At 46.7% G+C, this 27,043-nt stretch overlaps 1 protein-coding gene across 2 annotated transcripts in view; it reads left to right on the forward strand.

The window, feature by feature from the left end:
• The first annotated feature begins 1,427 nt into the window (after positions 1 to 1,427).
• RTN4 (reticulon 4) overlaps positions 1,428 to 27,043 on the forward strand; it is a 73,255-nt gene continuing 47,639 nt past the window's right edge. Inside the window, exons 1-3 of one of the 2 annotated variants that reach the window (XM_075339334.1) lie at positions 1,428 to 1,931; positions 23,960 to 24,019; positions 24,872 to 26,962. In XM_075339334.1, coding sequence (XP_075195449.1) covers positions 1,592 to 1,931; positions 23,960 to 24,019; positions 24,872 to 26,962 — 2,491 coding nt within the window. In that variant the 5' untranslated portion in view covers positions 1,428 to 1,591. The remainder of the gene's footprint in view (positions 1,932 to 23,959; positions 24,020 to 24,871; positions 26,963 to 27,043) is intronic. The other variant, XM_075339335.1, reaches the window with a different exon arrangement.

A 27,043-nucleotide genomic window follows, 5' to 3' on the forward strand; every position in this document is an offset into this window, starting at 1 on the left:
CGGGCAGGGTCCTCTCTCCTCCTGTAGACTGTGAGCCCTCGCGGGCAGGGTCCTCTCTCCTCCTGTACACTGTGAGCCCTTAGTCATTAGGACCCAAGACATTACTAAGTTATTGCCAGCTCCTGGGCCGGGCTCCTTCAATAGCTGTTGACATACACAGACCCATCCTAATCTGGGTCGGAGGGCGCTGGCCACGTTTTGTGGACTGTGTCTGGCCCCCTGTGACGGTGCAGCCTCTTATCAGAAGACATGTTGGGGTGGGATGAGGACTGGGCATGCCGAGGACCGATATACCCTCACCCATTCCCTGTAGACTGTGAGCCCTCGCGGGCAGGGTCCTCTCTCCTCCTATAGACTGTGAGCCCTTGCGGTCAGGGTCCTCTCTCCTATAGACTGTGAGCCCTCGCGGTCAGGGTCCTCTCTCCTCCTGTACACTGTGAGCCCTCGCGGGCAGGGTCCTCTCTCCTCCTGTAGGCTGTGAGCCCTCGCGGGCAGGGTCCTCTCTCCTCCTGTACACTGTGAGCCCTCGCGGGCAGGGTCCTCTCTCCTCCTGTAGGCTGTGAGCCCTCGCGGGCAGGGTCCTCTCTCCCAGTCTGTGCCTTGTATTGTTCATGATGATTGTACTTGTTTTTATGTTTTCACTTGTAAAGCGCCATGGAAGAAATGGCGCTATAATAATAAATACTAACCTCTTGATCGCTGGACCCCACTATAGGGCTGACTGTCCTGTTTGAGGGGGAGATGGCGTCATTAGGACCCCAGACATTACCAAGTTATTGCCAGCTCCTGGGCCGGGCTCCTTCAATAGCTGTTGACATACACAGACCCATCCTTATCTGGGTCGGAGGGCGCTGGCCACGTTTTATGGACTGTGTCTGGCCCCCTGTGACGGTGCAGCCTCTTATCAGAAGACATATGTCGGGGTGGGATGAGGACTGGGCATGCCGAGGACCGATATGCCCGATCTTATGGTGGATTTCACAGCTTAGCACCTGCTGAAACACAATTTGGAGGATTTGTTTTATTAGACCACACAAGCAGCCATGCCTCCCCATTCTTGTTATGGGCACACCTGTACGTGTCCCCCATAGCCGGGCATAGGCAGCCCTGTGACATGGGATGATGACTGGGCAGCCGCCGGTCTCCGCCATCCCCCTCCCTGATCATGGAGACACCGGCACCGCTCTCCTCAGTTCCGGAATGTCTGCGCGCACTGAGGAGCAGCGGGTCCTGTCTGTTACCATGACAACCACCATCCTTGCTCATACTCGTTCCTTCATTGGCTAGGGCCCTCTACGGCCCCACCCCCCTCAGCTTCCTATTGGTAGAGCAGGTCGTCAGTCCAGGGCTTGTAGTCCCGCCCAGCGCCGCGGCTGGTTGGCTCCTTGCAGCCTGGGTGGAGCAGCAGCATCCCCGCCATGACGGGCGCTCCGGGCAGAGTCTGAGTCACAGGGCGTGGCGCCGGCCTCCGCCTCCTCCGTATTGTTCGCTCCTCTCCCTCTGCCGCTCACACGGGTGGCGCACTTCTCCGCAGCCGGCATCCCAGGCAGCTCGCATTGTCCAGCCGGTCTCACCCCGTCCTGCAGCCGCCATGGAGGACCAATCCCCGTATGTAACATCATCCAGCAACAATGGGAACGATGAGGATCAGTTCCGCGGAGCGGGGGAGGCCAAGCCCCGTGTGCAGCCCTGGGATGACCTGGACGACGTGCTGGATCTGACCGGGGGAGCGGGGCAGCTGGCACATCCCACCTTCTCCGTCTCCTTCCCCGGGAAACAGGCAGCTGATGAGGACGACGAGGAGAGGAAGAGCTTCTCCGACAGCCTGGAGCCGTCACCGGAGGACGAGGATCCCAGCAGCATCGGCAGCGTCATCCCCAGCGCCCCCGAGGAGGAGCGGCCGGCCGCAGCGCGCACCGCCGGCTCAGTGGGTAAGAGCCCTCCTGTGTGTGCATCCCCCCTCATCTATCCCCATACACATCTGTCTCTGCAAGGATACAGGAAAAGATGGCTGCTCTCCTCCAAGGAGCAGTGCCACCCCTGTGTGCAGGCCGTGCCTGGTATTGCACCTCAGCCCCATTCATCTGCAATACCAGACACAATGCATCCCCGAGAATACATGGAGCTGCAGTGCCACCAGCCATTCACACCTGACCTCCCTCCTGTCTGGATTGGTGGGAGTCCCCCATCAATTAGGAAGTTATCCCCTATCCTATGGATGTGGGATTTCCAAATGGAGGAATACCCCTTTAAATGAAACCATCCCCCCCCCTTGCCACAGGTATTGTGATCTGGCCTTAGGGTGCAACAATACTCAAATCCGGTAAAAAGGTGTAAAGTTAGTGAAAAAGTTGGGATGTAGCTTTTTGTATCAATTGTTCTGATGTGATTATTGAGGGGCAGCTATTTATGGGGTGCAGTATTGGAGGATTTCCCTTTTTCTCATGTCCTCTGGTTCTTGGTGACGTGCAGGGTCATCCTGATGTGGCGGCCGAGCGCCAGGTATCTCGTCCATTTGGTTCAGGCCATAAGATGTGTGTATGCCCACCTTATGCTTGCAGGATGCGGCCCCCTCGCCCTGTGTCTGCCCGCGTGTTGTTGACTGACGGGTGGAGTGTGGCAGTGAGTGTGCAGAATAGAGATGGTGGGGTGGGGTCTGTTCATGGCTGGAGCAGTGTTGTGGGGTGTGCCCGGTGTCAGGCTGCCCCATCACATCCTCCGTTATCACCAGGTCTTATATATGCAGCAGACATCTGCGTCACATCGTCCTCCTAGTAACGCACCACGTCTGGCGTCATGTGTAAGTGGCGTATGCTGCTTGTACTGCGGATTGTCTTTGTTCTCTATATTTTATTTCTTAATATAGCAAGTAAAATGTATGCGGAAGTTGTCAACTGAAGGGCAGCAGCCGATGTGCCTGACACTGCCCTGATGTTAGAGGAAGCCGTCATCGACTATCCTGATCCTAAACCCCCACCATACAGGAAGAGGATAGCTTTCCAAAGATGGCACTCGCTGAAACTGACCTTAAAGGGATATTCTGGTAGAAGGAACAGTCTAGATCAGTGAGGGTTAGACTGCCGAGACCCCAGTGATGGGCAGAGCCTGAATGAAGCGATGGTCGGGCATGTGTGCTGCCTCTCCACTCATTTTCCACGAGACGCTGTTGACAATAAGGAGAAATGTGGCCCATCCGAAGGATAAGTGTTGGCCCGCTGAGGTCCCCACAGCCAAGACACTCAACTAAGGGCTCTTCCAGGGCTAGAATATCAATGACCCATCCTAAGAATGGACCATGAAGATGAGATTGGTGGAGGTCTGACTCCCGACTCCTACCCCCCACCCTGATCATGGTGCCTGATGGCTTAGTAGTCAAGCATTCTTTTTAAGAGTTGTCTTCACTAATGCCATCAGTGTTAAAGGGGATTCTGGAAAGTGCACCCCAAACTCTCTAAAGTAACTGCAGATTCCCCCTTCCTTCCTAGTTCAGCATTGCTTCCCCTCTAGATGTCCAGTCTCAGTATTTTGGCTGTGACGTCACCTCGACGTTGACCACTGTGGTCAATTGCTGAGCTCAGTATCTTGTGCTGTTTACCTCACAGCTGCTGAGCTCTCTGATTAGGTGCAGCGGTGATCACACCATCGATGTAATGTCACCCCTGCAAGGAGCTGGGGGTTAAACCTGTAGAGGGTTAATATTTACTCTATTTATTTTTCTAAAAGTGGAAAATTCCTTTTAATATCATAAAACGCTAATAATATCTTCAGCTATCCCTCGTCGGTCCTCTGTTGATATCTTCAGCAATCCCGCGTCAGTCCTCTGTTGATATCTTCAGCTATCCCGCGTCAGTCCTCTGTTGATATCTTCAGCTATCCCGCGTCAGTCCTCTGTTGATCTCTTCAGCAATCCCTCGTCAGTCCTCTGTTGATCTCTTCAGCAATCCCTCGTCAGTCCTCTGTTGATCTCTTCAGCAATCCCGCGTCAGTCCTCTGTTGATATCTTCAGCAATCCCGCGTCAGTCCTCTGTTGATCTCTTCAGCAATCCCTCGTCAGTCCTCTGTTGATATCTTCAGCAATCCCTCGTCAGTCCTCTGTTGATATCTTCAGCTATCCCGCGTCAGTCCTCTGTTGATATCTTCAGCAATCCCTCGTCAGTCCTCTGTTGATATCTTCAGCAATCCCTCGTCAGTCCTCTGTTGATATCTTCAGCAATCCCGCGTCAGTCCTCTGTTGATATCTTCAGCAATCCCGCGTCAGTCCTCTGTTGATATCTTCAGCTATCCCGCGTCAGTCCTCTGTTGATATCTTCAGCTATCCCGCGTCAGTCCTCTGTTGATATCTTCAGCTATCCCGCGTCAGTCCTCTGTTGATATCTTCAGCAATCCCGCGTCAGTCCTCTGTTGATATCTTCAGCAATCCCGCGTCAGTCCTCTGTTGATATCTTCAGCAATCCCGCGTCAGTCCTCTGTTGATATCTTCAGCAATCCCGCGTCAGTCCTCTGTTGATATCTTCAGCAATCCCGCGTCAGTCCTCTGTTGATATCTTCAGCAATCCCGCGTCAGTCCTCTGTTGATATCTTCAGCAATCCCGCGTCAGTCCTCTGTTGATATCTTCAGCAATCCCGCGTCAGTCCTCTGTTGATATCTTCAGCAATCCCGCGTCAGTCCTCTGTTGATATCTTCAGCAATCCCGCGTCAGTCCTCTGTTGATATCTTCAGCAATCCCGCGTCAGTCCTCTGTTGATATCTTCAGCAATCCCGCGTCAGTCCTCTGTTGATATCTTCAGCAATCCCGCGTCAGTCCTCTGTTGATATCTTCAGCAATCCCGCGTCAGTCCTCTGTTGATATCTTCAGCAATCCCGCGTCAGTCCTCTGTTGATATCTTCAGCAATCCCTCGTCAGTCCTCTGTTGATATCTTCAGCAATCCCTCGTCAGTCCTCTGTTGATATCTTCAGCAATCCCTCGTCAGTCCTCTGTTGATATCTTCAGCAATCCCTCGTCAGTCCTCTGTTGATATCTTCAGCAATCCCTCGTCAGTCCTCTGTTGATATCTTCAGCAATCCCTCGTCAGTCCTCTGTTGATATCTTCAGCAATCCCTCGTCAGTCCTCTGTTGATATCTTCAGCAATCCCGCGTCAGTCCTCTGTTGATGGATACATTTTCTGTCCTAAAGCTATAGAAGAAAGAAGTTTCTTCTCTTTGTGATATTGTAGTAACACGCACGGAGTACATTGGCAGTGGGGCATTTACCTTGGCGGACATGTTTGCACGCCGTCTATTGATAGGCTTTGGGCTGTCCGTGTGATGCAGGACAATATTGCCCCTGTGTGTCCAGCTGGCAGCAGAACTTCCCCGCGGATCAGACTGATGTGAGTCCAGCTGCTCCATCACAAGACCCCGGAGGCACAAATGACAGATACAATGGGCGCTTGTCTCCACCACTTTTTTACGGCTTAGCGTATCATGTTGTCAGATGCGCATTTCTTACTCCTTTAAGTGTCAAAATGGACACAAGGCGGCTTTGCTGTGCTCTGAGCACTGTCCTAATGTGGACCTTACCAGGTGGCCTATCAGGAATATAGGAGGATGGACAATGGTGATTTCATGAAATTATCACTTGTATGGAGCGCCGCTGTTACCGTCTTTGATAAGTCGGTGGCCCACAAAGAGTCAGCGTGGCAATAAGCCGACTGTATCTCTTTCGCCTGCCATCATGACTGCCCATATTCGTACAAGCATAGACCTGCTCTGTATCGATTTGTGACTAGTAGACTACACCCCCCCTCCTCTCCACCTCCCCCCATCATTCTGCCATTTCTTACTACAACTGTACATAACTAAGGATCGATTCTGAGTGTGGCCGGGTAAGTCACAACTATAGTCATCTGCGGGCGCTCGTGCAGCAGGTATTGCAGATTTGGAGAGCAAGGCCGGTGATGTCACTTCTACATATGCTTTCACACTAGTCACTACAGTAGGACAGGTGCACGCTCCAGCTCTTCTCACTATGGCTGCGGGTGGTGAGCCGGGCCAATGACTGTAGTGACTTGTGCACAAGCAGAGAATATTTCTATAACTGACATCACCAGCCCCACTAACCAACCGCAGCCATAGTGAGCAGCGCCAGAGTGGGCACCTGTCCTACTGTATTGACTAGTACGCAAGCAACGGATATATGTAGAAGTGATGTCACCGGCCAGACTCTCCACCCGCAGCCATAGTGAGCAGGGCTGGAGCAGGCACCTGTCCTATTGTAGTGACTAGTGCACAAGCAGCGGATAAGTGCCTGCTCCATCCCTGTTCACTAAGGCTGCGTGTGGTGAGCGGGACCGGTGATCTCATTACTACAAATATCCGCTGCTTGCGCACAAGTCACTACAGTAGGACAGGTGCACGCTCTGACTCTGCTCACTATGGCTACAGGTGGTGAGTGGGGCCGGTGATGTCACTTCTACAAATATCCTTTGCTTTCGTACTAGTCACTGCAATAGAGCAGGCGCACACTCCAGTTCTGCTAGCTACAGGTGGTGAGTGGGGTCGGTGACGTCACTTCTACAAATATCCACTGCTTGTGCACTAGTCATTACAGTAGGACAGGTGCCCGCTCTGGCCCTGCTCACTATGGCAGCTGGTGGTGTTACTTCTAGAAATATCTGCTGCTATCGCACTAGTCACTACAGTAGGACAGGTGCCCACTCTGGCCCTGCTCACTATGGCGACTGGTGTGCCGGTGACGTCACTTCTAGAAATATCCGCTGCTATCGCACTAGTCATTACAGTAGGACAGGTGCACGCTACGGGTGGTGAACGCAGCTTATGACATCCACATGTACACATACCTCTACTCATCCATGCGAGTGGCTGGCTTTGTGGACCTCTCATATTAGAATATGTGCCCGTTACCTGCCGCTTGCACACCCTTTTATAAATGACAAGGCGCCTGCTATGCTCAACACCCGATGCGGGAGCTAGCAGGTCCCCGGAGATGTGCCCATCGGGTGTACGTTTTTAGTGACTAAATATTGCAGCACTTTTCTCCTGACTCGTCTGTAACTGAATATGACATCTCGCCCCATATTCCTTCTGATACAGTTTCCAAGTAAACATTTTAGCTAATGAGTTGGCAAGAGGCGGCCTAATGTTTGCTGCACATGACTAACGCTGACTGAACTTTCGGCAGCCTGCGTCCTCTGGTTTCTCCGGGAGTTTCTTCACATGTCATTAATCCCTTCAGAGACTGCCTTTATCATAGTTACTGTACACATCTCATACAGTTTCTCACATAGGTCAATCTACTTATGTGAGCGGAGAAACAAACGCTCTTCTTATAGGACGTCTCCTGCACGGTCAGGTTATGGAAGCCATTACACATCGCCCTCTGCTTCCCTCCTCTCCTGGAAATCTGCCTATAAAACATGCAGATGTGCTATGACTGACTATGGAGTGAAATGTCATTATGTAGAAGGCCTGGCACTTGTCTCGCTGCTCTTCCTGAACCAGCTACAATCTGAGGTGCCCATCCACAGTACATAAACCTCTGCCCAACCCCGCAACCTAATAGGATGCCCAGACAGACCAGCAAATGGCAGATGTAGAAGAAAATGGATTCTAAATATAGGGAATTCCAATATACCCCACCATTGTGCTCAGAGATTAGCCTCTAGGGCTTATACCCTACCCACAGGTCACTGTTGATGGTAATATATATAGTACAAGTGGTTATCTGAATGTACATGTCACTGCTGCTGGAAATCAGTCGTGGACTACCAGTGTGTGAGCTGGAACGTCTGGGGGTTGTGATCAGTATGTGGGTCGCTTAATATCAGTTACGTTACTTTGTCGTAGATAAAAACCCTGTAAGGTTATACATGCTACCTTGCCCATGGACAGCCTGAATGTCAGACTCACGGGCAGGCTGAATCCTTGGCCCACCTCACAAGGGCCCGCGGGCAGGCTGAATCCTTGGCCCACCTCACAAGGGCCCGCGGGCAGGCTGAATCCTTGGCCCACCTCACAAGGGCCCGCGGGCAGGCTGAATCCTTGGCCCACCTCCACAAGGGCCCGCGGGCAGGCTGAATCCTTGGCCCACCTCCACAAGGGCCCGCGGGCAGGCTGAATCCTTGGCCCACCTCCACAAGGGCCCGCGGGCAGGCTGAATCCTTGGCCCACCTCCACAAGGGCCCGCGGGCAGGCTGAATCCTTGGCCCACCTCACAAGGGCCCGCGGGCAGGCTGAATCGCGAGTCCATCCCATGATTGCAGACATATTTGTGAAAATGTACTGTATGACAGCAGTCAGGGACGAGGCAACTAAAGGGCCAGTTGTGGGTGTATTTCCCCGCCGGCTCAGCTAGTGATGTGGCTCTCCCTATACACACATATGGACAGACCTGTCGATCATGCACAGCCTGGCAGCTATACGTCAGCGGGGACATAACTCGGTGACTAGTCATCTGACTCTCCCTGTCCCCGGCACCAGTGTTTAAAGTTCTGTTTTATTTTTCCTGCAGCTATTCAGAATAAAACCTCCATGACTGCAATCATTGATCTGCGGCTCGCAGCATGGATGGTCTGACAGGTTCCCTTTTATGAAGCAGATCAGTGTGCACACAGTCTGAGTTTCAAGGTGCTGGTAGATGGGATGTAGACCCCCAGGTATAGACTTATTGTAATTCACCGCAGTCTTATTAGAAAATGCAGCCAGTTTTATTTCAATAGCAGATGAGATAGACATGCACAATGGTGTAAGGAGAAATGCCGCATGGATAATGTTTCCACCCTTCCTGGGTTTTGTTCACAATGTCACTGGGGGACGAAGCAAATACAAAATAAGTGCGACAGAAAAGTGATTATACGGCAGTTGGTGCATGTAGTACACTAGATACAATATGTGCAGGTGTTTGGTACTGTCCATAGTATATAGAGGATATGTGAAAAGTTCACATAAGACAAACAATAGTGCACAGGTTAATTTGCAGTCCAAAATGTTTTAATATTCCTCGTACGCTCAACAGGAACTTATCTTGGAGGGCACAGATAAGTGTGTCCCATACTTGGATTAAGGGACCCGGTTGGTGAGGGGGAAATGTAAAAATGCAGCAGTGTGTACTGACACTAGAGATACCAGGCTACGTAAGGCAGATTTTACACATCCGGCATTATGCCGCTTTGCTGGATCCGTCACACAGTACAGTGCAATTCTGTACAATGGCATCGTACATGACAGCATATGACCGGAGCTTGGCGCGATGCCATTGTACTGTATTGGAGTGTGACGGATCCGGCAAAGCGGCAAAATGCCGTATGTGTGAAACCAGCCTAAGAATGACATTGGGATCTTCACCAGTAAATCTCTATTTAGGATGCGTGTCCTATGATTACTAGATCTGAAGCCAAGAGATATCTGAGCTCATAACGTATATTTTGCAGGTTTTTACCTCCATGAATTTTGTGCTCCAATACTTAGGGGTACTTTGCACGCTGCAACATCGCTAGCCGATGCTAGCGATGCCGAGCGCGATAGTCCCCGCCCCCGTCACAGATGTGATATCTTGTGATAGCTGCCGTAGCGAACATTATCGCTACGACAGCTTCACACGGACTTACCAGCCTTGCGACGTCGCTCTGGCCGGCGACCCGCCTGCTTCCTAAGGGGGCGGGTCGTGGGGCGTCACAGCGACGTGACACGGCAGCCATCCAATAGAAGCGGAGGGGTGGAGATCAGCGGGACGTAAACATCCTGCTCACCTCCTTCCTTCCACATAGCCGGTGGAGGCAGGTAAGGAGATGTTCCTCGCTCCTGCGGCTTCACACACAGCTATGTGTGCTGCCGCAGGAACAAGGAACATCGGATCTCCTATTGGTGCGACATTATGAAAATGTCCAACGCTACACAGATCACCGATTTACGACGCTTTTGCGATCATTTATCGGCACATCTAGGCTTTACACGTTACAACGTCGTTACCGGCGCCGGATATGCGTCACTTTCAATTTGACCCCGACGATATCGCAGTAGCGATGTCGCAACGTGCAAAGTACCCCTTAGTGTATGACAAAGCTTTTCTTATTTTGGAGCTTGCTTCATAAAGGGGGAAACATGTGGCCACCAAGCTGCTCCAGTAATTATGCTTCAATGTTGTGGAGCAGTGATCCCCAACCTTTCTTGCCTTGAGAGCCACATTCATCTCGGAGAGGGTCAAAAGCCACATCCAGAGCCTCTTCTCTCCTCCGAATAGTGTCAGTTAGCTCCTTCCCCCAGTAGTGACACCCAGGAGCCCTCATTATTGGTATGACAGGCAAAGATTCCCCACAGATCACCCCAACACAGTATACTTACAGCCAAGGGTACCTGCCATGCCATCATTAGGCATTTTTCCATCAAGCTCTCCTACCACACTATTGGATCCCGCTTCAAGCACCCCCTCTATGTCCACCTTAGCATTTTGATTTATCTATCTAAACACAGGGGTGGGCAATTAATTTTCCTGATGTCCCACTGGAGACCGAGTCTTGTGACCCAATAGGCTGAAGTTAATTCTGCTCAGTATGAGTATCGGCTGTGTCGGTCCACGGCCCAGATGTTGCCCTCGAGCAGCACTTTGCCCAGCCCTGATCCAACCCCAAGGCCAGTTTATGTCCTGTGTGGGGCTAATCACAAGAGTTACCATGTGGAGATACTCTCTCAAAACGGTTTGCTTGATGTGTTGCTTATGCACCAAATTGGCAGTTACGAGCTACACAACATGGACAAGTGAGGCACAGGTTGGGGATCCCTGTTGTAAAGCGTATTGGCCAGATGAGCCTGTCCTGAGCAGTGCTGGCCGATGTCCAGGTGTTGTATGGGGACTTCCTCAGTAGTAAGGAGTGTAGGGGCTATTTTGGAGTAGTTGACGGCTGAGCTCCACATTCATGTTTAATGTTACACCTCCGCTCATGTTTCCAGCGTACGCACAGACATTATATGCATTAGCTGGCGTTCATAGTAAATCACGGCTTTCGGGCCCGGTATCTGCTTTCATCCTTATTTGGCTGTTGTCTGACTTGCATCTTCTATTTTATTTCCAGGGTATACATTTTTAGCACAATATCTTCGAGGAGAAGGTAAAGTGGAGATGGTAATGAGAATAACTGCTGTTCATCCATAATAATGAATACAATGAGACCAATCACGTCTTCGGCCATTAAAGCTAAAATACAAGAACATATCTGATAGTCATGGGGGGGAGGTTCTCCAATCTGGGCCATTGGAGCTTGTACCTGTGAATGAGACTACCTCTCCTGTCACTCCAGCACTCCACCACTAAAGGTCCTTCACTCATGCAGAGATTTGGAGCAGTCTACTAGTATGTGTAAGGCTTTGTTCAGTTTTTAGGCTCTTACAAGAAAAGCATGGTTGCTACTATTTGCCTAGGCATTTTTAGGAAACCTTCTTCTTGATTTTTTTTTTGGAGAAGAACTGCCCAAGAAACCTTAGTGAGAACATAGCCTAGGGCCCTGTTCAAATCTGTGTTGACTTTGATCACACAAGTGTGACCAATGGCCTCTTTTACTTTATAATGGGGTGGGTCACTTTTTGTCTTGGTGTTTGCAGATTTAAATGGGCTCACCCCCCCCCCCCTTATCAGATCAGATAGAACAAGACAGGGATGTCTACAAACAGAATCTAATCCAAATGTTGGCACGTTTTAGTGGACGGCCTATGCTCCCGTGATCCTCACTAATGGATCTTCTATGCTTGTGTGAAGATCCTTTTACTGGGGTCCCTGTGACTGTGTGGCCACCTCTCAAGTAAAATGAATAGGTTTTAAATACAACCCTATGAGTACAACCTGTCCCTAATTCCCTAAACAATAACACTTTTTTCAGTTGACATCCGTTTTTGAAGGAATCCCAAGGAATCCTAAAAGATCGAATGACTGACGCGCTTCATATCCATTTCATAGTTTCCTTTTACATTGGAAACTTCACACAGTTGGGTCTTGGCTAGGTATCTGTAGATTTAGGCTGGGGCCACACGGTGACTACTGTGATCCTCGCATTACTCAGCTCACGCTGGCAGCACAGGGGGGGAGCAGAGTGTCATTGCAACAGAGGTCCGATCATGCGATCGGACCACAGCTGCGGGGGGTGGGCTGGCGCTGAGGAGGGGAGGGATTTATCTACCTCTCGCGTACATTGTTGGCTATTGCCATTCTCGCTCTGCACTCGCATTACACCGGTGTACCCACAAGTGCAGTGCGATATTTTTTTATTTATTTATTGTTTTTTTTAAATCATATTCCGCTCTCACCGATTTTCACGCCATGTGTCTTAAGCCTTACAAGAAATGTGCCGTTCATGTGGGCTCCATTACCCAGATGTAAGCATGACAATATAGGTAATGAACCTTCTGTAGAGCCACGAGGGTTCCCCTGCCCACCCTCAGCTGTACCCATGGGTTCTCCAGTTGTGCAGTCACTATAGCTGAAGGCACGTTCTATATGTGGGGTTACAAGGTTTGGAGAAGGCTAATCCTTTCACTGAATATATGGCTGCCCCACATTTGATATTGGGATAATCAATGCTGTATTTTCATGGCCTGAGTATATAAGGACACCTTGACTTGTATTTTAGGATTAATGGCCTATTTTGTTAATTTCCCCAGAATCTAAGGACTAATATCTTCTAGATAAATCTGTAGTTCTGTGTTCGGCACAGGCATTTCGGTAATGTGTGGGTGTTAATTACTGGCGATCTAACAGATAATGTTCTCCTTGTGATTTTACATCTCTCCCCCCCCCCCTCCTGTTTTTATAACTTGCTCAATCTAAAAAAGCAAATCTGATGTGCAGAAATTGTTTGCTTGTGAAGTCATTAGCCTCACATTAAAAGGAGGACTCTATTATTGGCAGATTACCAGGGAGCTCTGATGTATTTGTGTGTAGATATGGCATCTGTGCCTGTTATTTTTCACAGGACCGTTCATGATGGCCAGTGTGACCACCTCTGAGCGCCAGACATTGAATGATCCTTGTATATACAGTGGGTACAGAAAGTATGCAGCCCCCTTAAAATTTTTCACCCTTTTTCATTGCAGCCATTTGGTAAATTCAAAGTTTCTTTTCTTTTTTTTTTTTTTCCTCATTAATATACACTGTCTGCACCCCATCTTGACAGAAACCCCCCCCAGATATGTAGAAATGTTTGCAAATAAATTAAACAAGAAAAACTGAAATATCACATGGTCATAAGTATTCAGACCCTTTGCTCACACTCATATTTAAGTCACATGCTGTCAATTTCCTTGTTATCGTCCTTGAGATGGTTATACTCCTTCATTGGAGTCCAGCTGTGTTTAATTAAACTGATAGGACTTGATTTGGAAAGGCGCACACCTGTCTATATAAGACCTCACAGCTCATAGTGCATGTCAGACCAAAGAGAATCATGAGGTCAAAGGAACTGCCCAAGGAGCTCAGAGACAGAATTGTGGCAAGGCACAGATCTGGACAAGGTTACTAAATAATTTCTGCAGTACTCAAGGTTCCTAAGAGCACAGTGGTCTCCATAATCCTTAAATGGAAAATGTTTGGGACCACCAGAACTCTTCATAGACCTGGCCATCCAGCAAAACCTGAGCAATTGTGGGAGAAGAGCCCTGGTGAGAGAGGTAAAGAGGAACCCCGAGATCACTGTGGCAGACCTCCAGAGATGCAGTAGGGAGATAGTTGACTTTGTGGAACTTTCTCCTATCACTGCAGCCCTCCACCAGTCGGACCTTATGGCAGACTGGCCTGACGGAAGCCTCTCCTCAGTGCAAGACATATGAAAGCCCGCATAGTTTGTAAAAAAAATCACATAAAGGACTCCCAGACTGAGAAATAAGATAATCTGGTCTGATGAAACGAAGATAGAGCTTTTTGGTGATCATTCTAAGCAGTATGTGTGGAGAAAACCAGGCACTGCTCATCACCTGCCCAATACAATCCCAACAGTGAAACATGTTGGTGGCAGCATCATGCTATGGGGGTGTTTTTCAGCTCCAGGGACAGGACAACTGGTTACAATTGAAGGAGAGATGAATGCGGCCAAGTACAGAGAGATCCTGGAAGAAAACTTCTTCTAGAATGCTCTGGATCTTAGACTTGGCCAAAGGTTCACCTTCCAAAAAGACAATGACCCTAAGCACACAACTAAAATAACAAAGGAGTAGCTTCAGAACAACTCTGTGACCATTCTTAACTGTCCAAACAAGAGCCCTGACCTAAACCCAATTGTGCATCTCTGGAGAGACCTGAATATGGCTGTCCACCAACGTTCATTATCCACCCTGACGACACTGGAGAGGATCTGCAAGGAAGAATGGCCGAGGATCCCTAATCCAGGTGTGGAAAAACTTGTTGCATCATTCCCAAGAAGACGCATGGCTGTACTAGCTCAAAAGGAGGTTGCTTCTACTCAATACTGAGCAAAGGGTCTGAATACTTATGACCATGTGATATTTCAGTTTTTCTTGTTTAATAAATCTGCCAAAATTTCTACATTTCTGGTTTTTTTTTTTTCTGTCAAGATGGGGTGCAGAGTGTACATTAATGAGAAAAAAAATGAAATTTTTTGAATTTCCCAAATGGCTGCAATGAAACAAAGTGAAAAATTGAAAGGGGTCTCAATACTTTCCGTACCCACTGTAAGTAAGTCTAGCTCTGGCAAAAATTAAGAGACCACTGCAAAATTGACAGTTTTTCTGACTTTTCTCTTTATAAAAAAAAAAATTACATTTTACTCAAAAATATACCTATAAACTACTGACATGTCACCGAATTTCCAAGCAATAGATTTTTGTATTTTCTGAAAATTAGAAACTATCAAAATAACAATAAAAAAACCACACCTTTCAGACTTCAAATAATTCAAAGAAAACAAGTTCATAATCATTCAGAAACAATAATACTAATGTTGTTAACTCCGGGAGATTTCAGAAATCAATATTTTCTGTAATAACCATGAGTTTTAATCACCGCTTTCATGCATCTTGGCATGCTTTCCACCAGTTTTTCACATGGCTTTAGGGTGACCTTATGCCACTCCTGGTGCAAACATTTAGGCAGTTCTTCTTTGTTTGATGGCTTGATACTATACATCTTCCTCTTGATTACATTCCAGAGGTTTTCAATAGGGTTCAGGTCTGGAGATTGGGCTAGACATGACATGGTTTTGATGTGGTGGTCCTTTATCCGCACATTGATTAACCTAGCTGTGTGGCATGGCGCATTGTTCTGCTGGGAAAAAACAGTCCTCAGAGTTTGGGGAACATTGCCTGAGCAGAAGGAAGCAACTGGTTTTCCAGGATAACCTTGTATGCGGCTTGAATTTCCCAGATCATCACCGATCCTCCACCAAATTTCACAGTGGGTGCAAGACACTGAGGCTTGTACGCCTCTCCAGGTCTCTGTCTAACCATTAGACAACTAGGTGTTGGGCAAAGCTGAAAATTAGACTCAGAGAAGATTACCTTACTCTAGAAATTGGATCTAAAAATTCCAGGATAACCTTGTATGCGGCTTGATTCATACGTCCTTCGTAAAGTTGAATCTGACCAATTGTACTGGAGTAAGGTAATCTTCTTTGAGTCTAATTTTCAACTTTGCCCAACACCTGGTTGTCTAATGATTAGACGGAGACCTGGAGAAGGCGTACAAGCCACAGTGTCTTGCACCTACTGTCGGTAATGATCTGGGGATGCATCAGCAAGGCTGGTATTAGGCAGATTAAATTTTTTCGAAGGACGTATGAATCAACCACATACAAGGTTATCCTGGAAAAACAGTTGCTTCCTTCTGCCACACAGCTAGTTCAATCCATGTGTGGATGAAGGACCACCACATCAAAACCCTGTCATAGCCAGCCCAATCTGCAGACCTGAACCCCATTGAAAACCTCTGGAATGTAATAAAGAGGAAGATGGATAGTCACAAGCCATCAAAGAACTGCTTACATTTTTTGCACCGGGAGTGGCATAAGGTCACCCTAAAGCAGTGTGAAAGACTGGTGGAAAGCATGCCAAGACGCATGAAAGCCGGGATTAAAAATCATGGTTATTCCACAAAATATTGATTTCTGAGCTCTTCCTGAGGTAAAACATTATTAGTATTGTTTCAAAATGATTAGGAACTTGTTTTCTTTGCTTTTTTGAGGTCTAAAAGCAATGCATTGTTTTGGCCATTTCTCATTTTCAGAAAATAAATTTTTTTTGCTTGGAAATTCGGAGACATGTTATCAGTAGTTTATAGAATAAAAGAACAATTTACATTTTACTCAAAAATATACCTATAAAGAGAAAAATCAGAAAAACTGACAATTTTACTGTAGTCTCAATTTTAGCCAGAGTTGTGTATATATAATGCTCAAAATATTAGAAAAATATATACATGGATGTAATTGCAGGAAAATGCTCAATAGTTACATCCAGTACCTGTCAAGTGAAGTCTTGATTGAAGTTTTGTTCCTCATGTTCTCCATTCTGCACAGACCACCATGATGCTTCTTCCAACAAGGAATCCTCTTTACCTACTTTGTTCCTCAGTTATGTTGCGCTTTTTTTTCTTTTTACTTCTCCTTTCATCATGACGGTGGTGTCTTCCTGCTACTACCGCTAACACTGCACCTGCTGTGTTCACTATCGCCATAACATTCAATATCACAGATAATGGTGACAGAACTATACTTCTGCGGCCACCACCACCGGGATCTTATACAAAATTCTAACATGCTGTATATAAGAACTCAGGCCGGGGGTGTAAGATAAACACTTTATAATACTTACCTAACGGACGCGCGGTGGACCTAATGGACGTTTCCGTTGTCCGGCGCCACCTCTTTTGGCCATCTTTGTTCTCCTTCTCTAGCCGCGAAGCATGATGGGTCCGACGTCATACACACTCGCCGGCATTCAGGTCCTGAGCAGGGCAGATCAAAGTATTGTAGTGTGACTGCGCAGGACCGGTGAGTGTGTATGACGTAGCCACGTTATGCACACAGGCTTCAGAAAGAGGACGAAGATGGCTGAAAGAGGAGGCGCCGGCACTGTAGAACGGAGACGCCCATTAGGGCCATCGCGCGACCGTTAGATAAGTATTTTAAAGTTTTTTGTTATACCCCCGGCCTGGGCTCTTATATTCAGCATGTTAGAATGCTGTATATAAGAGCCCGGTGGTGGTGGCCATAGCTTATAGGCTGAAAAACTGGTGACAGGTTCCCTTTTAAGGGAATCTGTCAGTAGGTTTGTACTATGTAATCTGACAGCAAAATAATGTCGGCAGGAAGATTCTGAATCCACCAGTGTATCACTTAATTACTGGCTGCAGCTTTTCTGACACAATCTGAATTGTAGGTTTAGTCATGTAGCAGAGGCCAGAGGGCTGCCCCCGCCCACCCCAGGCCCTCTATAGCGATTGTACATCCTCAGTGAGGCGTCAATCACGAGAGGGGGCGTTGGACTACTGTGCACGTGCATTTCTAGTCCTGTAATAAGGATCGTGCTGCTTACACTTGGCAAATAATTAAAAGATTGGACTGTGACAAAACAGGCATGCCTGGCTTAAGCTTACATAGCAAAAACCCACTGACAGATTCCCTTTTAAAACCAACCAGGCAAGCTCTCAATTAGTATTTGTATTAGTGCCCCCCCCCCCCCCCCCCAAATAACACTGCAGGACCTGTACATCCATCTCCTGCCTGTGCTTCCATGTTAAGGGTTGTATTGCGTTGACGTCCTGTGAGACATGCTGGGTTGTTACCAGTCTTTCCTGTCATTACCTCTTTCCTTGTTTGTGAAATTCCTACCATCTCCGACAGTATAAATGGAGTAATATAGTGGTTTTCGCATTATGCAACTGAGCACAGTCACGCTGCCCCTAGTCCTACGAGATGACACCATTGTCCTTTCTGACATTCTCCACATTGTCTGACAATGGCCTTTATGTGCACAAAGAAACGGTCAGATCTGTAACAAATCCGAATTGAAATGTGGCCACAGCCTCTTAATAATCAGTTTATTTTCTCCTAGTTTTCTTACCATTTCCCCACAGCCAGCCAACATCAGTCCTGCTGCTCCATTCATGACCTGTTCTGGTGGCTCTTTAAAGGGAACCTGTCATCAGAAATTTAGCTATAAAGCTAAAAGTTCCCCCCTCTGGTTATGGGCGGCGCTGTGAGTGTCATCAGTAAGTGCCGCCCATAACCTCGTGACCGCACTTTTCCCTATTACTCCAGCGTTATGCGCAAGCGCTCGCTGGCCTGATGACCGGACGTCACCTCCTTCCCATCCTGCTCAGCAGCAGGAAATGGATGGGAAGGAGGTGACGTCCGGTCATCAGGCCAGCAAGCGCTTGCGCATAACGCTGGAGTAATAGGGGAAAGTGCGGTCACGAGGTTATGGGCGGCACTTGCTGATGACACTCACAGCGCCGCCCATAACCTCGTGCCCGCGCAAAGCGTCACCAGCAGTCACACGTGCACACAGTGCACGGCACCGCTACAGTGGAACAGCGCATGCGCGGGACCACGGGCACCCAGGGGCGGTGTCCTGAGCTTTGAAATTCAGCGTTCGGGGGCGGCGTAAATCTGCAGGAGGAACAGCAACGGACCCCAGGCAGCCCGCCCCCATGGAAGATTTAAGAAATTTGCATAAGAAAAGGTACAAGTTTACAAAGTGTTTATTTTGGTATAAAAGGTGCCACAAAAACTATAGGAAGCTTCCTAGAATGCAGCCCAGGAGCTGCAGAGGGGGGAACTTTTAGCTTTATAGCTAAATTTCTGATGACCGGTTCCCTTTAAGGGACCTTCCAGGAGGATGTTAGTGCTGAAAGTAGTGCTATGGCTGTACAGAGCCGATATCCCAGCACTGAGACGTCTATAGTCCAAGCCTGAGCAAGGCTCATATTACCGAGCCAAAACATTGCCACAATAAGCCATTGTTTTCACTCAGTTTTGGTGTGCTTCTTCCGGTTGCTCATCTCCTCTTAAGTCCTAAACAAATTAGGATGGATTTCTCAGCATTGGGACATCAGATAACTTTTTTAATTTTTTTTTTTAAAAAAACAAACCTTTTAATTGTTGGACAAGGCCCTATACACAATACCATGACAGCTTCCAACAAAAGACCTTTACTTTAGAAGAAAGTTTTTATAGTATAGGCGCATGTCAAATGTTTATGGTGTTTTTTGTTTTATTTTTCTCTTTCACTTGTATCATACTTTGAATTCATGGTACACAATTCACACCATTAATCTTTCAGACCTAAAGGGCACCTGGCCGGAGATGTCCGCTCACAGACCACGCGTGGTGTGAAGGAGATACTGGCTGCGTTATTTCCATCTGTTTTATTCTAATTCTGTTGCGTTTTAGAGAAGAGATTTTGAGACGCCATCCAGGGTCGATGCGTCTGATGACTAGTGCGGGGCCGACCATCATCCCCTGCCGGCTTCTTCTCGCCCTCCTCAGAGTTCTATCTGACAGGTCTCTCCCAATGTCTGTATAAACCCATTTTCAAAGCGGGTTTTCTCCAGGACCGGTTGTGTCTCGAAGACCTGTAGAGATTGGGTATTTGCCTTCTACAAATTCTTCTACGTGTGTGTGTGTATGTATGTATGTATGTATGTATGTATGTATGTGTAGAAGAATTTGTTATTTATAATATAAATATATATTATATTGATTGCTCTCCGTATGATAAAGTATATTGCCTTCACAATGGCCGTTCAGGATTCTCTCATGTTCAAGATCGTTACGTTTCTCCACTTATAAGGAGAAGTGGAAATGTGACCATGTAATTTCTGTATTTAGTTTTGAAAACTATGACTCAAATCTAATTGTTAGAGGGAACTCCAAAATTATTTTCTATGTGTACATAGCGAATAAAGGATGAATGACTATACCGGACGTGGAGTTCTGCAATTTGGACAGACCTTCCAGGATGTGGTTAGTGTCACTTGCCTTTCTCCCCCACTCCCCCTTAGTGATGGAGTAAATTGGCTAATGTTTGTCCCTTGGTTGCCACATGGCATTTTGCCCACTTAAAAAGTGGCAATTCTGACTTTTCTACACAGCACATATGCATATGACATTAGTATATGGAGTGTTACCATAGCATTAATGTGTGGGAGTGCCACACGCCACGGGGCAGATGTGTGAATGCTCCCCGCTGTAGTAGTTTTCATTGGCATTAATATGCATAGGAGATGATTTTGTGGTCAGTCGTGCTAGGTACAATGAAACCTCTCAAGGGCATGTCTTGAAGAACGACACCCTTAGGGCACTTTCCCACGATCAGTGTTTGCAGCGGTTTGGATGCAGTGTGTTTTCCTGCATCCACAATGCTGCATTGAAGAGTGGATGGGATTTATAGAAATGTGCCCACTGTTCTGCTTTTTTCTGCAGCGTACACTCGCATGCGGCGTGGCTTTCCGAGCTGTAACATGCCAATTTATGCTGCGGAGATGCGAGTGTTCTCAACAGGGAGAACACTGTGAAAGTTTGCGGCACCAGACGGCTGCTCGTGTGCACTGACTGCTGTATTCTCCTGCGGAGAACACGTCTTTGCAGAGGGGAAGACACTGTCTAGAATCTGACTTTCATTGCTGTATTTTCCAGTGTATCAGATGACTTTTTAACCCCTGAAAACCTCTCAAAAGTTGGGGGTTGTCTTATATGGGGGTGCACGGTGCCGTCATGGCTTTACTGCAGTTGTTTACACACAATAAAAGATATTCTCACCTCTCCTCTGTTCCCGTGGTGCCTTCAGCTGTTTCTTGCAGTCTGCGGGCACACAGATCCCTCTGTGACTGTGTCCGCTGCACGGAGCGGCCTCTGCAGGATTTCGTCATGGCTTTACTGCAGTTGAATGCTTTACGGCACCACAAAGTATTCAACTGCAGTAAAGCGCTGACAGTAGCGGCGGCCCAATACAGCGGAAACTATCATGGAGGGGTCTATGTGCCTGAAGTCCACAAGAAGCACTCCGCCATGATCGCATCCAATACACAGGGCCGCCACTGCTGTCAGCGCTTTACAGAAGTTGAATGCTTTGTGGTACCGTAGAGCATTCAACTGCAGTAAAGCCATGACTACATCCTGCAGCGGCTGCTCCAGGCATGAACGCTATCACGGAGGGGTCTGTGCGCCTGCGGACTGCAAGAAACAGCTGGAGGCAGCGCGGGCACTGAGGAGAGGTGAGAATATCTTTCATTGTGTGTAAACAGCAGCATAATAGGGGACAAGAAGGGAACCAGTAGGAGGCCATAACCAAACAATGGGGACATTACTAAGCAATGGGCACATTACTTGGGTCGGCTTATACTCTAGTATATACGTCATATCCCAAACTATATATTAACTGGAAAGGTTAGGGCTTGTGTTATACACTAGAAAATACGGTAAGTTTTTTTTTTTTTATGTTCCGGTATACGTTGTACAGATTGACCTTCTGAGGAGACCACCCCTCTAGATTATAATAAAATGCAGTTTTGAATGGTCGTCTTAAAGAGGTCTCACTGTACATGACAAATAAGACCTTGGTGCTTGTTTCCATTTCTCGACCACGAGTCTGCAAGATGGGACTGGGATGTTGTCATGTCCTGGGAGAAGGTGGCCTCAAGCCAATTTCAGCTCCTCCGTGCAAGGAGAAAAAGATCCTGGCGAGAGTAGAAAACGCTTATGTCTGATTTCTCCATATCGTTACAACCAAACCTTCTGCAGTCTATCCTCTGTAGAAGTTGCGGTGTTGCATGTGCGGAGAATGCTCTTGGTTTGGGATGGGCAGTGCCTGCCTCCTCGCATTACTTCTGATACATTTGCTGTGGTGCAATAAAGCATTCTTAGCCTATTAATGTACAGGAAGCAGCGAGCGTCTCACGATTGGGAATGTATGAGAAGTGTCCTGAAGTGTAACTCTACTCAAACCCCCCAAAAAAGTGTCACTGAAACTACTGGGCACCCCATAAAGATAACATTGGGGAGATTAGTGTTAGGAGACTGACATCTGCATTTTTACTTATTTTCTAAATGGACACCGCAGCACAGTCCCAGCTTAACCCCTTCAGCCCCGGGGCGCTTTGTTTTTTCGATTTTGCTCCCCTTCCGAGAGCCATAACTTTTTTTTATTTTTCAGTCAATCTTGCCATATGAGGGCTTGTTTTTTGCGGGACGAGTTGTACTTTTAAATGACACCATAAGTTTTACCATATAGTGTACCAGAAAACAGCAAAAAAATTCCAAGTGTGGAAAAACTGCAAAAAAAAGTGTGATCGCACAATAGTTTTTGGGATATTTTATTCAGTGTTCACTATATGGTGAAACTGATGTGGTGTTGTGATGCCTGAGATCGGTGCGAGTTTGTAGACACCAAACATGTATAGGTTTACTTGTATCTAAGGGGTTAAAAAAAAATCACAAGCTTGTCCAATAAAAGTGGCGTACGTTTTGCGCCATTTTCCGAAACACGTAGCTTTCTCATTTTTTTGGGATCTATGGCTCTGTGACTGCTTATTTTTTGCGTCTCGAGCTGACGATGCTACGTTTTTGATCGCCTGTTATTGCATTTTGCATAAAACTTGTGGCGACCAAAAAATGTAATTTTGGCGTTTGGAATTTTTTTTTATGCTACGCCATTTACCAATCAGATTGATTTTTATATTTTAATCAGGCATTTCTGAATGTGGCGATACCAAATGTGTATATTTGTTAACCCTTTACTTTTCAATGGAGTGAAAGGGGGGTGATTTGGACTTTTTAGTTTTTTTGGTTTTTTTTGTTTTTTTTTTAAATTTCACTAGTCCCCCTAGGACAGAGCGATCGGATTGCTGATCCATATAGTCCCCTATCTGCTGATCACAGCTGTAAACAGCAGATATGCTCACTTTCTGCTTCACTCGGCTCCGGGCCGAGTGAAACCGAAAATGACTCATGTTACCTACAGGCGTCATCACATGACCCTGTGCTACCATGGCAACCACCGAAAGTCATGTGATCACACACGTGACTTCCTGTGGGGGCAGCAAGTGAAAATAATGGCCGCGTGCATATACATCTCACTGCCAGACTTTGGCAGCGAGATGTAAGGGATTAAATGTTGCGGGTGGAATGCAATTCCACTAGTAACTTGCAGGCACACATGTCAGCTGTTGAAAACAGCTGATATGTGCGCGGATCGCCGCGACCTGCCCACGGCAGGGGGCGGGGATTAACCTCACACGATCCATGACTGATGTATCCGTCATGGGTTGTGAAGGGGTTCAAGAGGACCAACAACTAGTATTTTCATATATAAACTAAAGCCAGTACTATACTGCTGCCATCATGTTGATTCTATACATACCTTTAGTTGTGAGAGCGGATGTATACTTTCTGAAATATAGGCAAGTACATTTTGTGAAATGCACTGATATTTGATAGCAGGTACCGAATATCTTGGGTCAGGTTTTGCTAGTTATTCCTGTTCCTGTCTGCCTGCCTGTCCTTCCTTCCCCTGTTTGTTATTACAGCGGGAGGAAGTAGGTAGGAAGGATAACAAGGAAGAAGGCCAGGTAGCAGATAGGGGTGGGAATAACTAGCAAAACTGGACCCACCTATTAGATATTCTATAGCTGCTATCAATCAACAGTGCATTTTACAAACTTGCCTATATTTTAGAAAGTATACATCTGATCTCACAACTAAAGGTATGTTTAGAATCGGCATGATAGCACCAGTATAGGACTGGCTTTAGTTTATATAGGAAAATCCTGGTGGTTGGTCCTCTTTAAATATGCAGACACATCTGATGTTTTCAGTGCCCATGTTGGATTCTGTTTTGTGATTGTAATGCATTTTCTGGGTTGTGCGATTCTAAGTCCGTTCTCTCTGATCGCTTCGGTGCGGAGCTTGTTTGCTGCTTGTCACTGATCCATATTTCTGCTGAGGTCTTTGTGTTTGTTTTTCAGATGTGAACCTCTTTCCTATTCCTGCTTCATCTGCACCTCTGATGCACTCCTCCTCTTCAGGCAAGTTCTGTACTGTCATTGCACTAACACTCTTGCTCTATAGCTGAAGATCTAGATAAGCTTTCTATTCTCTGACTACATGTGCTGCTCACCACAGATTTCAGAACAGATACACGTGTTGCAGCTTGTACTGCGACTAGCACCATCAATATTATAAAGCCGCTTGTCATAAAAATGGTCAGCAACTGTAGGAAGAGCAAACTGCTGATGACCACCTTCCTGATACCTCCAGCCAGAGTTCACTTTTCTTTGGAAAGTCCTGCTGGTCAGATCTGTCCATTCGAGGCTACTGGTGAAAAAGAACAAACATATAATATATAAGATTACAAGACCATAAAAGCTTTTTTTTTTTTTTTTTTTTTTTTTTTTTTTTTTTTTTTTTTGGGGGGGGGTGGACAGGTTCCTGTAATTCCTAATAGGGCATCCAGCCAGAGGTGGTCTTCATGACATCCCCTGCCACCAGGTGGCCTTTGAGGGTCCAAATGTGTCAACATTTTTTGAGAAGGTTAGAATATGATTCCTAGTGTCCAAAACAGCTGGAAAGGGTGGGGATGAAACTGTGACCCATACATCCTCCACCTACCCCCACCCCCTTCCCACTTGGTTTACTAGGGGCCTGTTTCTGCTGAACATATATCCTGGGAAAAGCTCTTGGCGTATATATAGCGCTCAACATATCCATCCAGCCTTGTATTGTATACATATAACTCATTGGTAAAATCTGTGGTGACTGGTGCCGATTTGTATTAAAAATTGACATCTCAGCCTTCTATCTCTTGTCTGTCGCAATTACTATGCCGAATTTGCTTCTTTCTGCTACTGACCTCTTTCCTTTTCTGTTCGTCGTCACAGACCTTGTAATGGATTTGCAGCAGCCTTCTAGCACTATGCCTGCTGACCAGGAGAAGCTTTCATCTTTGCTGCTCGAGTCTGCTCCTTTCCTTCATTCTTTGCCTCCTCTTTCTGCCGATTCTTCTAAAGAGCAGCTTGTCGGGTTTCCTGCTGACTCCACTACACCAGAAGCTTTCAAAGATCCCATTAGTGATGAGCATGCATTGTCAAGGACCATAGATGATTTCCCTGTAGTAGAGAAGTCTGGTAGTGGCAGGGAATGTTATTTTACTGAAGTCACTGACCACAAAAACACTTCAGACAAAATGGAAGACCTATTCTTTTCTGAGAAAGGCCATGCTATTGAGCACCCAACATCTTTTTCCGAATTTGCTTCTGCAGACCCCACAAGATTATATGGCCAGTCTGCTAAAGAGATGTTTTCAGGGATGCTTAAATCTGTTGGGCCACCTCACGAAGAGTTTTCAGATCTCAAGGAAGGTCTTGATGACCAGTATGTGGATTTTAAACCTTTTGCGAGCACAGGGGGCCACGATGTTCAATTTGCACTAAAAGATGCTTCCGTAGACCTTAAAAGCAACATTGCAAAATTGAGTTTTGAACCCACTGTAAAATTAGAAGAAAAGTATAATGAAGAAAGAGATGTAGATATATCAGATGATATTTCTCCAGCTTCGCCTGAGGCAACTTCAGATTCTTCAAATTATGAAATGTTTGCTCCGTTACAGCAGACCAATCCATTTGCGTTTGGTGGAAATCAAGTGTCTGACAGCATAACCGATGTGAAAAAAATGGAAGAACGTCCATCTCACACCCAATCTTCTCGTCTAGGTTCTAATGTTGCAACAGTTAACCCATTCCTCATTGACGAAGGAGACTTTGTTACAGCTGATAGTGTACTTGGAAGTGCTTTAAGCAAACCTGAAGGGCTTACTCCAGATATCGTACAAGAAGCTTATGAGAGTGAAGCCTATGACATAGGTCTACCTAAACTTTCCTATGAACCAAAAATTGATTTGGTCCAAACTGCTGCTAAAGTTTCACAAGAAAACGTCAGTCCTTCAGTACAAAACGTGGCACTGTTTGAGGATGCAGATTCGGTCTCCTCCCCAGTTTTGCCTGACATTGTCATGGAAGCTCCCGTTACTTCTGCCACTGTTGGTCTTGATGCCGTTTCCCTTCAGCCTGATGTTTCGCCAGTTGGGCACATAACCCTTGTGAGTGAAGAAAAACTAAAGTTTGAGTCTGAGAAGCCACCGTCTTATGAAGAAGCTATCAATAAAGCAAGCTCAAAGGCACAGGAACAGGTTCCCGTGCATGTGGAAGCTGTAAAGGAGGCACCAGTAGAAGAGCTTGAAACGTCATACATATCCATAGCATGTGACCTTGTGAAGGAGACCATACCTGAACAGTTGACTATGGATTTCTCAAAGGCATTAAAGAGTGAGTTTGACACTCAGTTTGCGTCACACTTTGAAGACAGTTCTCCAGAGTCTGAGCAAAGTGAACCTTCATACAAGCTCTGGGAAGCGGAGGTGATTTCTAAGGAAGCTGCTAATCCTATGTTAGGTACCGAACACATTGCCCCAGAAAAGGAACCGATTAGTGATATGAAATGGAAGGAGCCTTCACCGGTAAAGTCGTATCTAGAGTCCTATATCTCTGAGAAAGTGGTTGATACTGTAGCTGAGGAACCAGTTGCTCAAATATCTAAGGCAGAAAAGCGTCGACAAATGGAGGAATTTGGGAAAGCAGAATACTCTAAAGACTTTGAGATTCCATCCATTATTACACCTATTAAAGAGATTTCTGCACCTTCTAGAGATGAACAAGTAGGAATTAAAGCACCAAAAAGGCTGGATGACCAGATCCCGAAAGAACAGCCTAAGGTGAAGGAAGATGTGTTTGTGAAGGACAAAACCAAAGAAAGTTCTGATAAAATAGTGGACTTGAGCAAAGCAGGATCTAAGCCCTTCATGGAAGAACCTGTTTCTAAGCCTCTGGCGAAGGAAACCAGTGTGGGCAGTAAAGAGAAGAAAGAGAGCTCTCCAGCTACTGTTCCTGTGGCATCTGGCAATATCCAGAATTCAGGTAATAATCTGCATGTTCTGCCAATTTGCAGAGTTAATATTTTACCAGTTATGTGTATGTGTTTTCAGGGTTCTTCTCCTC

Source organism: Anomaloglossus baeobatrachus, chromosome 3 (genome assembly GCF_048569485.1).
Source record: "Anomaloglossus baeobatrachus isolate aAnoBae1 chromosome 3, aAnoBae1.hap1, whole genome shotgun sequence".
Lineage (NCBI taxonomy): Eukaryota > Metazoa > Chordata > Amphibia > Anura > Aromobatidae > Anomaloglossus > Anomaloglossus baeobatrachus.